We start from the raw sequence: 13,062 nt of genomic DNA, 5'->3' as shown, positions 1-13,062 counted from the left end.
TAGTCAGGGTAAAAATTACTACTCAGTAAAATTTATAGTTTTATAAAATTTACTATACAGTTTAGTAAAAATTACTAGACTGTCAGTCTGTGAGTGGATTACCAAACTTTTTATTAAAATTTCCTATCCAGTATAGTAAAATTTACTATAAATTTCTCTCAGTGTAATATTATTCTCTGCAGGTTAGTCCTACGATTCTCGTAGGAGTTCAAAATAGGGCTTTTTTTAAACTGCTGAATTTCCTATCATTGATGTCATTTTCGATACTTCTGCAGACGTCCATATATTCATGATTATTTAGTCCCACTGCTTTAACTTTCGGGTTTACTATTTGCTTTTTATTCACTTCACATATATCTGGTAGTTTTAAATTTATGTGCTTTACTGACATTTTCTTCGTTTGAGCAATTTATAATTAGATTACGTTTTTGATCATTTGATCATTTGATTCACATTTTCGATGGTCTGATCTTCTGCATTCTTTTTTATTATGATCTTAGGTACACGTTTTGGTTTATTGTAATTTTTGTCATTAGAAGTAACTTCTGCAAAAGTTTTTGTTTTAACAAACAGCTTCGCGTTCTTCTGTTTTTCTAATAGTTCTCTTAGTAGATTATTTTTTTTGTCAGTTTCTTGTTTAATTCTCTTAATATTGCATTCTCTTGTTGCAAGCTACCATCTAGAATCTCATTTTTATTCTCGTTGAGTTCATTATCGAATTCTTCTAATACTTGACGTCATAATTTTTGTTATTCGGAAGACTTGACTTAAGTAATTATAAACTTTACCTCATTACCCTGCGTTTAGGTCCCCATGTTCCAAACAGATTCTTAGCACTTCACTTTACACCTTTAGTTTTTTCAAATTCTATACACGCTTTCACATATTAAGAGCGCTCCATCTTTATGCTGGAAGTTTGAATTTTTAGCAGCGCCCCACGTTACACTTCAATAATCATTAATAATTAAAACAGGCTCAACAGTCAAAAAGTGGGCGTTAGTGATTTTCAGCACGTGTAGTAGGTATCAAAGAATATTACAAAGTTAAGTTTCTTAGACAAAAATTTAAATTAACATTTTATTTCATTGGACAAATTTTAAGAAGCAGTGGCCATTTTGCAAACTACAGTTTGACTTTTTCCGACGAAATACGTCGTTATTATTTAACTTTAATTGCTTAATTTTTTTTCAAACATTCCTTAAGGGGATGTCGTCCCAAAAAATACTGTTTTTCTATTACATAAAACTTTTTGAGTAAAGTTTGCAAATGAAAAACTGAGTCTGTAGCGCCGTAGTGTTAAGTTTAATAAATCGTTCTACCGAAAGAAAATTTCGATCGGGCTTTTTGTTTTTCTAAAATCTTGGAAATATGAACAGATGATTACGCGTACTTTGTCGTACTCATACGATTGCAGCGCCAACCTTAAAATCTAATTTTACATAAAACTTTTTAAATAAAGCTTGCAAATGAAAAACCGAGTCTGTAGCACCGTAGTATTAAGCTTAATGAATCGTTCTACCGAAAGAAAAATTCGATCGGACTTTCTGTTTTTCTAGAAATTTGGAAATACAAAATCCCCCGTGGCGGATTTGCGAAGCTTTTGGGACGACATCCCCCTTAACACTTATTGAAAGTGCTGAAACTCGATTTCCGGTGATAAAGTTAGTTAATTAATTATAATAAACAAAAAACGTTTTCTCCGCTAAGTGGTAGGCCACTCGAGGTGTGGAGTACTCTTAAACACATGACGGTTTTAACTTTTTGCTCTGGATGACATTTGTAAACAATTTTCTTTGGACGTGGCATCAAGCCGTCGCTTTCGTCGGACATCTAGGATGTAGATTGTTTACAAAATAATTAAATATATTTATAGAATACTATATTCGTTTTATTTTTATAATATAATATTGATTGTAATTATGAGTGTGAAAAAACCAATAAAGCCGTAAATTTCAATGCCTAAGTCATGTATAATCGGCTTTCTACAACACATCGGCACAGCCCCTCATCTGTCCGTTCTTGATTGATATGAAACATCCTTCCTCCCTGTATTTATACGTAAATACGAGTAATATCCTCTCGTATATGTCATATTTTCCAATAATGAAGGTTACAAAGCATAAAGTGCTTTTTAATTCTTTTAATTTTTTGTTTTTAAATCTGATTTTTCATTGTGAGCATATTAATATATGGTAAGTCAAATTTGTTACATTTTGTTTTCTCAAAGAGCAAATTTAAATTTATCAAATTTTGTGTCATAGAATGTTTACTTGAGATCCTACAGAAGTCAGGATTCACTGGCAGTCGTAAGAGTTGTGGGTGTATGCACATATGTGTAATGTGTGCATAAACGCTAACGTTGATATAATTCTTCTTAATATAATTCACAAATTTTTGTCACGCTATTTAAGAGAATGTGTGCCTGCCGGTCATGTCGAACTACTACATTTTATAAAATTTAAGTGTGCTCCTAGTCAATCGACAAATCAGTAGTTCAGTTATCAAGTAGCAAAACTTTCATATTACAGATTTTACTAGCCCTTTGCAGGGCTAGTAAAATCCAGGACGCGATCAGTGAATTCCTCTATAAAAAGTAGTACATTGACCAATTAAACATAAGTAGTGGCATTATTAAAAAAAATGTAGATTACAATGTATTTTATGTATATTACAATTAGAAAATATAATAATATCGATCAAAAGCTAAAATATCTGCAAACCAAACAATCATTTTATAAATCATAGCTAAAAGAATAAACATATTTGAATAAAAAACTTTTTTGAAAAGCAAAAACCTTGGCAAGAAAAAGTAGTGAAATCTAGAAATATAAAAATATTAAGTAAATGGTGTTTTGTTTGCTATACGCGCTAAGATAATACTAAAGTTAAAATCAGCTTTCCCAAAAAATATCCAAATGCGTATAGCACAACAAACATTTACTTGATATTTTTATATTTCTAGATTTCACTAATTTTTCTTGCCAAGGTTTTTACTTTTGAAAAAAGTTTTTTTTTGGGGGAGATTTCACATATTTTACAAAGCATATTCTCCTTGAAATCTTGATCTATTCGATAGACAATAAGCTACTATTGTTTTAGACATTGATCCCATCGCGCATATAATCGTATAGCATTATTATATGTACATAATATATAATAATACAATCGCGTGTCACTGACTAGCAAAATATCGGGAGAGGAAACTCTGACTAAAAGAAATTCACCGAGCAAATTTTCAACTTGCAATATTAAGTTAATAACGTAATATTTTCGAATGAATCCTTCCAAAGATGAAAGATTAGGTTAATATATTTCAAATAGATAAATAAAAATTACTATAATCTTGAGTAATGGCGGGACATACTGGCTCTATGAGATATTTTATTATAAGTTTAATTTTTTTAACATCCTTGGTCATAAAAATTGTTAGACGCGTGTTAAAAATTGTTATACGTACATTAAAAATTGCTACATTATATAGTAAAAATCATTTTAAGAATTCCTCCAGGTGTCAGAATTTGAGGTTATGTGTCTTTATGAAAGTTAGTTTATGCAGTAATTAGAGTTCAAAATATATTATTTTTCGTTTATCTGATATTATCAAGTCATAATATATTATTTATTGATTTCCGTTAAATTATTATTAATGTTAACTTACAAGTAAAAGTGATTAATATATCAGATTTGAAATTCGATACATAACAGTTCTATTTAGGTAAGTGGTCAGCGCGCTCGACTCCCACGCCAGAGGTCCAGGTTCGATTCCCGTTGCCGCAAAAATTTCTATCTTTCATTTATTTCTTTCACTATATACTATTAAACAAAATAACAATAATAATAAAATAATAATATCTCTAAAAATGCCCGTTTCATTGTACTTATGGTGTTTGTATGACGTTCTAACATGTAAAAAGAAAATTTTAGTTGTTCACCAATAAACAGAATGAAACGGGCATGGCAAGTGACGTAGTAATTATCTTGAGAGTTGTTCCTTGCTTAATTACGATTAAATATAATAAACTTGACTTTGTTTGATTGATCTCAGTTCTTTTCTATCTGTAATTTTGTTGCGGAATATATCAAACTCGCCTAACCTTTTACTTTTTTAAAAGTTAATTTTTTTTAGAGATTTCAATCCTTTTTAGTACATTTTTTTGAGTATTTCATATTCAATGTAGTAAAAATAAAATATAAGCATCTTTAGCACCTTTCGACCACAGCTTTTTGGTAACATTTTTATCACTAACATGAAATCACTGATTGTTCTGATATACACCACCCTCGAATTATTTCTACACCTAGACACCAAAAACCACGGTGCGAACTACCCAGACCTAGTCATCGGCGACCCTGTACACCTAGACGCTGTCCTCGTATGATTCATTTACCTAGACACCAAAAACCACGGAGCGCTCCACCTAGACCTCGTCATCGTCCACCTTATACACATAGACACTGCCCTTGAATGATTTTTACACCTAGACACCAAAAACCACGGAGCGCACCACCTAGACCTCGTCATCGGCCATCCTGTACACCTAGACACTGCCATCGTATGATTTATTTACCTAGACACCAAAAACCATGAAGCGCAGCACCTAGACGTCGTCATCGGCCACCCTGTACATCTAGACACCGCCCTCGAATGATGTATTTACCTGGACATAAAAAATCACGGAGCGCACCACCTAGACACCGCCCTTGAATGATTTTTACACCTAGACACCAAAAACCACGGAGCGTACCACCTAGACCTCGTCATCGGCCACCCTGTATACCTGGACACTACGTTCAAATGATTTTTACACTTAGACACAAAAAACCACGGAGCACGCCTCCTAGACCTTGTCATCGGCCACCCTGTACACCTAGACACAGTACTTGAATGATTTTTATACCAACTGAAAACATCCTGAACCTTGTCATCGGCTACCCTGGCAAGCTAGTTACTGTTACAGCTCCGGAACGCAGAGTATGCACCGGCAACCTCTTAATTCTAAATATCGTAATATATTAAGTATTATATTTTCTTGAGAAAGCAATCCTCATCTGTATATAGCTTTGCGGCCAACTTCACGGTCCTAATACTTCTTGCGGCTAACTTAACGGTCCTTTCACTTTTCGGGCTGAAGAAGAAAGAGATGATTTTAGCATTTGTGGATTATACACTCACATATTATAAAAATAAGCAGCCTTTTCACTAATATTTTTGTTGGAAATCATAGTTTAGCTCAGAAAACATTCTAATGAGCCCAAAAACCTTATCAACAGTAATGATAAGTATTTTTTTTTTTTATAATGAAAAATCCGAACACCAATAAGTAAATAGTGTCACGGGCGCCGCGGCTTCGTCTGCTTCTGAAACTCGCCTTCGTGGCGCTACCGCGCCACTTGATATCATCAGCGTGTAAAATGTATAAACCAAGAAAAAAAATTAAATTTTTTAAAATTTCATCTCAGCATAAAAATTACTATATAATATAGTACTGCAACCACACGAGGCCAAAAAGCCTGCTTAGCAACAGCCTTGGTGCACACCATATTTTTTGTAACGCAACCCTAGTAAAAATAAAAAATGTAATAAAGTGTAATAAAATATAAGAAAATGTAACAAATCGTACCATTTTGTACGTTTTTGTTGGATTTCGGACCTTTTTTACGTTTTATTATAGTTTGCTACATTTTGTTACGTTTTATTACAATTTATTACAAATCCATTGATCCAGGATTTCATGGGGGTCTCTTCTTTGAAATGATAAATGGAACAATACGTAAAAAAGTATAACAAAATGTAAAAGATTGTCTGTAAGCGTAATATTATATAAGAAAATGGCGACTTTATTTTCTTACTTCTGCTTACATTCTTTTACTTTTTCTTACAATTTCTTATGCATTGTTACATTTTATTATAAAATTAATAATTAAAAAAAATATATTGACTATATTAGGCGGTAAAATAACATATGTAATAAAATGTAATAAAATATTAAATGTAATAAAATGTAATAAAATGTAATAAAATGTAAAAAAAAGTTAACAAATCTGAAAATGTACAAAAACGTATGAGAAAAAAGATCCGAAAACCAACAAAAAGGTACAGTTTCTTACATTTTCTTACATTTTCTTACATTTTTTTACGTTTTATTACAATTTATTACAATTTATTACATTTTTTTCCACTAGGGATGCACTGATTTTCGCGTTTTTAGAAGATTTGCCAATGAATTGAGTAGTGGGCGCAATAATATATTTTGATACAACTTTTCGCACGTGTATCGAAAGTTATTTTTTTATACAGAGGCGGAAAATGTGCTTGAACGCGGAGCGTGCGTAAAAGTGCATTTTACGCACGCTGTATCGAAAAAGTACTTATACGCCCGCTACTCGAAATTAGCGGGCATAAAAGTACTTTTACACCCGCTGCTGCATTTTTTCGCCCGCTGGTCGAAAAGCGACTACTTTAGTCCATAATTTTAGGTAAAAATAAACGCGAAAATCGTGCATGTGTTACAAAAAATGATTTTTTAAACTTAAATGTAGTAAAATTACATGAGGTTCCAACCCCACGTATAGCAATTTTATTACTCTCAGCTACGTAAATTTACAAAAATCTAGCAATTTTACTATTCATGTAGTAAAATTGCTCCGCCCAGCGTAGGTCAGATTAGTTTACTACTATTAGCGTAGTAATTTTACAGGGGTACACTGAGAGAACTATATATTAAAATTTACTACATATGTAGGAAAAATTACTATATTAGATAGTAACGGCAGGTCATACTTGCTTCATAACGATTTTTACTATATTCATAGTAAAAATTGTTAGACTTATATTAAAATTTGTTACGTGTTTACTAGAAATTACTACATTATATAGTAAAAACTATTTTAAGAATTTCTCCGTGTGCCAGAATTTGAGGTTATAAAGTTGATTTATGCAGTAATCAGAGACGAAAATCTATAATTTTTTGTGTATCTGGTATTATTAAGTGATAAAATATCCTTCGCTGCTATTATTTATTAAGTTTGGTCAATTTATTATTAATATTAACTCAGGAGTAAGTGTGATTAATATATCAGATTTGTAATTTTGTACATAACAGTACTGTTTGGGTAAGTGGTCAGCGCGCTCGACTTCCATGCCGGAGGTCCAGGTTCGATTCACGTCGCCGCAAAAAATTTCTTTCTTACATTTATTTCTTTCACTTGACAGCATTAACTATCAATAATAATAATAAATAATATTCGAATAAGCGCGTAAAATTGGCCAGCAAAAAAAAAAAAATAAAATTTTTAAAAATTTCATTTCAGTATAGAAATTACTATCTGAGATAGTAAAATTTAATATAAAGCAAGTATGACCGCCCGTTACTATATAATCTAGTAATTTTTCCTGCATATGTAGTAAATTTTAATATCTAGTTTTCTCAGTGTATGATTCTCGCGTTTAGTGTGAAAATACTACCGCCTTTGTATATTTACAGCGCGCAAAATAGTAAAATTACTATATACCGTTGTAAATTTACTTGTACTGTTGTAAATTTACTGTGTTGGGCGTAGGACGGATTGGTTTACTACTGAGTTCGTAATATTACGACAAAATTTTTTACAGTGTAACCCTGAAAATAGGCCGTCTCGCGGACGAGCATAAATGTAGCGCGCTTTTCTAACTGGGATTCACAACTGCAGTTACGAGAACAGTAAGAGCAGTGCGTTTTTAATAGAAGTGCAAAGCTCCATCCTAAAGTGAGGCACCCCGAGAGTTAGTAAGCACCCCGACCACCGCGGCGCGTCAGTCTAGTTTCTTGCGTTCTGACGGTAACAGAGTGCAGCTTAGTCGGTAACATATCGGTCATGGTTATCAATTAAGTTTTTATATGCAACCGGCGCATCGGAGGAGGGCGAGCGAAATCAAGGAATAAATCTAAAACTGAAATGCTTGAACCCAGCTACCCAAGGCGTCGCGATTCTTAATGAGAGAAGCTTAATTTAGAAAATACGTCGGCACATCGAAGAATAATAAGGTGAGCGAAATCGAAGAATAAATCTAAAACCGAAATGCTTAAACCCAGCTACCCAAGGCGTCGCGATTCTTAATGAAAGAAGCTTAATTTAGAAAATACATCGGCACATCGAAGAATAATAAGGCAAGGGAAAGCAAAGAAAAAAATTAAAATGATAACTCTCAAACCCAGCTTCCCTACGCGTCGAGATTTTAAATGACAGAATATTTATTTAAAAAAGACGTCGGCACACCGGAATAAGAAGGCTAGCGAAAGCGGGAAATAAATCTAAAAGCAAAAGCCGTAAACTCACCTATCCCACGCGTCGCTATTTAATGTGATAGAATATTTATTTAAAAAATACGTCTGCACATCGGGCGAAGGCTAGCGTGAATGCGTGGAATAAATCTAAAGCAAAAACCCATCTACTTCACGCATCGAGATTTTAGAGTATAATATGTTTTAATAAAAGATCTTCTCTGGTAGAAAATTTGCCCCATATCTGCGCAGAATCTGGCGAATTTTATGCTGGGTGGCCAGAATATCTTGGAGAATCTGGGCAGCATCTACTCCCAGTGGCGACGGTACTCGGCCAGAATCTGGTGGCGAGCGAAATAATAGTAACGATTTTGAGGTTATACATTAATTAAAACGAGTTTCCTCCTGGAGGTTCGATAGAATTTAAAACATATTTCGTCGAGACTCTTAACTCGGGGGTTTTCGAGGTCGCTGAACACGAATGTAGCGACGGCAACGCTCCCCGAGGTACCTGGTGCCCAGGGTAGGCAGTATCAATGTCGTCTCCAAGAGTTTCATGGAAAATTAATAACATATTTCGTCGAGACTCGCTGATTGGGGGTTTTTGAGGTCGCAGAACACGGATATCGTAACGGCAACGCTCCCCGAGGTACCTGGTGGCCAGTATCAACGTCGCCCCCGAGAGTTTTACAGGAAATTAACAACATATTTGGTTGAGACTCGTTACTCGGGGGTTTTCGAGGTCGCTGAACACGAATATAGCGACGGCAACGCTCCCCGAGGTACCTGGTGCCCAGGGTGGCCAGTATCAACGTCGCCCCCGAGAGTTTTACAGGAAATTAACAACATATTTGGTTGAGACTCGTTAATCGGGGGTTTTCGAGGTTGCTGAACACAAATATCGCAGCGACAAGGTCCTTCGGGGTACCTGGTGCCCAGGATAGACAGTATCAATGTCGTCTCCTAGAATTATCTTGAGTAGAACACCATATCCATGTTCCGTGGCCCGAGAAATTCCTGAGTAACGTATTTAACTCAATAACTATCAAATTCCCACGAAACTCCAGGAGAGAACGTTGTTACTATTCACCCTGGGCACCAGGTACCTCAGGGAGCGTTGACGTCGCTACATTCAGCGAGTCTCAACGAAATATGTTATTAATTTTCCATGAAACTCCAGGAGACGACGTTGATACTACCTACCCTGGGCACCAGGTACCCCAGGGAGCGTTGCCGTCACGATATTCGTATTTAGCGACCTCGAAAACCCCCGAGTAACAAGTTTCGACTAATTGTGTTACAAATTCTAACAAAACTCCAGGTGACGACATTAATACTGTCTACCCTGGGCACCAGGTACTTCTGAGAGTATTTCCGTCACGATATTCGTGTTCAGTGTTAAATACAAATAAAAATGAATTTATTTTAATTAATTTGAATAAATGATAAAAATACGGCATTAGAATTTTATTCTAAAACATTTATTTTATATTACAGTAATATATGAACATTGCAAAAATTTAACTTTTGTTTGACAAGTTACATTAAATTTTGAGAATAAATATAAACTTTTATAAATATTTGTCATTAAAATTAAAATTTTTCAAATAAATAATTTAAAGTACAATATTACTTGATTTTTAAAATCAATTTGCTCGGTTTTGGTTATTTTCTTGATCAATGTTATTGTTAAAATTGTTTTCATTATTTTGATGGTTATTTTGTTTCTTTGCATTACTTTGGCTTTTCTGATTATTTTGATTATTTACGTATAATAGCGTTAAGAAATAACAAAAATAAAACTGTTGCAACTTAGGAATTATCTGTCTTAAAAAATGTTCATCTTCATGTATGTTTACTAAGTAACTTTTTTTGTCTCCTCGTTACTATACAGTATAGTAATTTTTTATGAAAATTGTAGGAATATTTAGTGATACATTTCTCTCCGTGTACTACGCGTGCTGAAACTCACTAACACCCATTTTTTACTGTTAAGCCTGTTTAAATCATTAATGATTATTGAGGTGTAACGTGGGGGCGCTGCTAAAAATTGAAACTGCCAGCATAAATGTGGAGCACTTAAAATAGGTTGAAGTTCGTTGAGAAAGCAAAAAAATGACTCAAACGTTGCAATTTTCATTTTTCGCCAGATTTTCGCATTTTTGTAGAAAACTTGGTTCAGTGAGTGTGCTCTCAAAAAGACAAGGCCTTGATTTAAAGACCGAGAAGTGTCTGACTTCTCGTAGAATTTGCTCATATATTGCTCCAGTATAATTAAAATGCTTCGAAGGTAATATGAATAAATAACATATTTGTTCTAGCTTGTGCGCCAGATGACTTCATATGCAACAACGGTCAGTGCATCAAAGATAGTCAATTTTGCGATAATCATCCAGATTGTGAAGACAATTCCGATGAAATCAACTGCTGTAAGTATTAGAAGTTTTGAACTTTTTTATAATACACAGGTATGTATGCACAAACGTACGCACACAGACACATAATATCTATTGTCCCTAAATTAAGGAGGCCCTATCACAAAAATCTCTCTAGATATTTTATTGTTTCTATAAACCGAATTAGAGCAAACCATACTACAACTTAGCTTACTGCTGGTGCAAATAAACCTTATTGACTCTCCTAGATGCAAGTGTAGCGAAGATAACGAAAACATCAATCTTGTACTGTGTCTTGTAATGCAATCTGTATAACATTCACATATTCACGATGCTATAACAAAACTAGTAAAGCTTAAACAGTGCTACACTCTGTACGGACCAGCGAGATAATGATTGTGCTTTCCTACTAACAAAGAAATGCCTCCAACCTGACCTCACCGATATTAATAAGTTTTTGATATGTTGTAGCACTAAAAAAAATAAGGGACTCTTATTTTTTGTGCCAACATCCACTTTAAAGGAGTGGAAACTACCGGCAAATTTTATCCCTAAAAAGCGTTTTTTACCCTATCTCTACTTTTAATTAATATTTTATAATAAAACAAAGTGGAAAATATTTGTCATAAGAAGGCAAAGCTATACATAATATCCCCGCCCCATTAACATTTGGCGCTGTCAGAGTGCTAGCAGAATGCCTGCTGGGAGTGCTGCTCGCCATGACAGTATTCTGTCGGAACGAAATTCCCGCAGAATGCTGGCTTTTTTGGCTGCGAAACTTAGAAAATTTTCAGCCGCGCAATTCACGAAATAAGGCTTTTTAATGTATTATATTTTCAGGCTGTTAATTTTGTTAATTTGGGCTATTATTTATCCACCGGACTTTGTTCCTTGCCAATTTTTATTAATTATATTATTATGACACGATGCTTGCACCGCGTGCCGGCATTGTGCTCAGCACAATGCAGTCATTTCCGGGTCATAGAGCAGGGGTACCTGGACGTCACGCGTGGCCCATATTCCGGAATGGGCCACGCGTGACATATATCCAGGTACCCCTGCTCCGGGACACGGAAATGACGGCATTGTGCTCAGCACAATTCTGGCACGCGGTGCCAGCATCGTGCCGGCACTTAAATTAAGAAAAAAGAAAAAAATTATACCCGAGCGGGGATCGAACCCTGAACCTTTCGGGGTTAGCAGGCTGGCACTTTACCACTCGACCACGAACACTTGTTACAAGTCATGGACAATTGTGTCCTTATATACTGCGAGTAGCTGTTAATATTAACAAAGTAGCAAGTAATCGTAATAAACAATAACCAGAATTATTATCAACGCGATAACAACATCGATATTCGCCGCTTATTTCGTGTATAGGCGCGAAACCTGCAGGCTGCTATAAATTCGGTAGTTATAAAAGAGTAGTCATAATAATATGAGTAGCGAAAATTGACAACGAACAAAGTCCGGTGAATAAATTAACAAAATCAACCGCCTGAACAATAGAATACATTGAAAAGCCTTATTTCATGAATTGTGCGACCGAAAATTTTCTAAATTTGCATTGTTCTGAATATGTACAATAAAAAAAAATGTTGCGGGCGCGTGCCCCAACATTTGGTTTTTCGGTTTCTCCAACCAGAAAATGGCATTTTTCTCGTAGAATTCCTCATATACACTTATAGAAACTATTTCAAAACGATATTTACATTTACGCACAAAAAACTGCCAAGTAAACATCCCAGAAATCGTCATTGACAATGTCGGTATTCGCATTTAAGCATCGAAAACTATATTGTTGACATAAGCTACAATCGGGATATAAATAATATCCCCTAGAATTTCTCATATATCGTCGCTCCCTAAGAAAAGTAGCATTGTTCAAATTTCCCGTCATAAGTAGCACAACTCATTTGACGCACGCTAGACTAACACACACCAGAGATTAGATTACCGCGAAGAGCAGCACAACTCGGCGCCCATTTGCCGCGGAAACTAGCACAACTCAAACTTTAAACAACCAGTTTCTCCATTTTTTGCGAAACTGTCCCTAATGAACATTTTTAAATATTCACAATTTACAACTTTTTACCGAATTTAAAATTGTTTTCACAAATATAATAATTTTTACAAGAATTTTTTTAAATTATTCACTTTTTTTAGAAATTTCCGAAAATTTTCATAACTTTGAGGTTTGTCTGTCTTTGTCCAAAGTTTTCATGAACTTAACCAATTCAATAACCCAGTAAAAATGTAAAATACTCACATTTTAAGTCACGAGTTGTGCTAGTCTTCGCGGGAAATGCGTGAGTTATGCTACCCTTGGCGGCATTTCTAAACTGTGCTACTCTTCGCGGCAAATCGTGGGTTGTTCTAATTTTCGTTCGAAAATTTGAACTGTG

At 34.7% G+C, this 13,062-nt stretch overlaps 1 protein-coding gene across 11 annotated transcripts in view; it reads left to right on the top strand.

Annotated features, from left to right (window-relative positions):
• Positions 1 to 13,062, top strand: part of LOC100114823 (basement membrane-specific heparan sulfate proteoglycan core protein) — a 162,425-nt gene that overhangs the window by 41,983 nt on the left and 107,380 nt on the right. For 10 of the 11 annotated variants that reach the window (XM_031922424.2, XM_031922423.2, XM_031922422.2 and 7 more), the window contains one exon: positions 10,583 to 10,690. The exons of the other annotated variant lie outside the window; for it this stretch is intronic. In XM_031922424.2, the coding sequence (XP_031778284.1) occupies positions 10,583 to 10,690 (108 nt within the window). The remainder of the gene's footprint in view (positions 1 to 10,582; positions 10,691 to 13,062) is intronic. 11 annotated transcript variants of the gene reach the window in all.

This window comes from Nasonia vitripennis (assembly GCF_009193385.2).
Source record: "Nasonia vitripennis strain AsymCx chromosome 1 unlocalized genomic scaffold, Nvit_psr_1.1 chr1_random0015, whole genome shotgun sequence".
NCBI lineage: Eukaryota > Metazoa > Arthropoda > Insecta > Hymenoptera > Pteromalidae > Nasonia > Nasonia vitripennis.
This window is presented reverse-complemented; position numbering and strand designations above follow the sequence as displayed.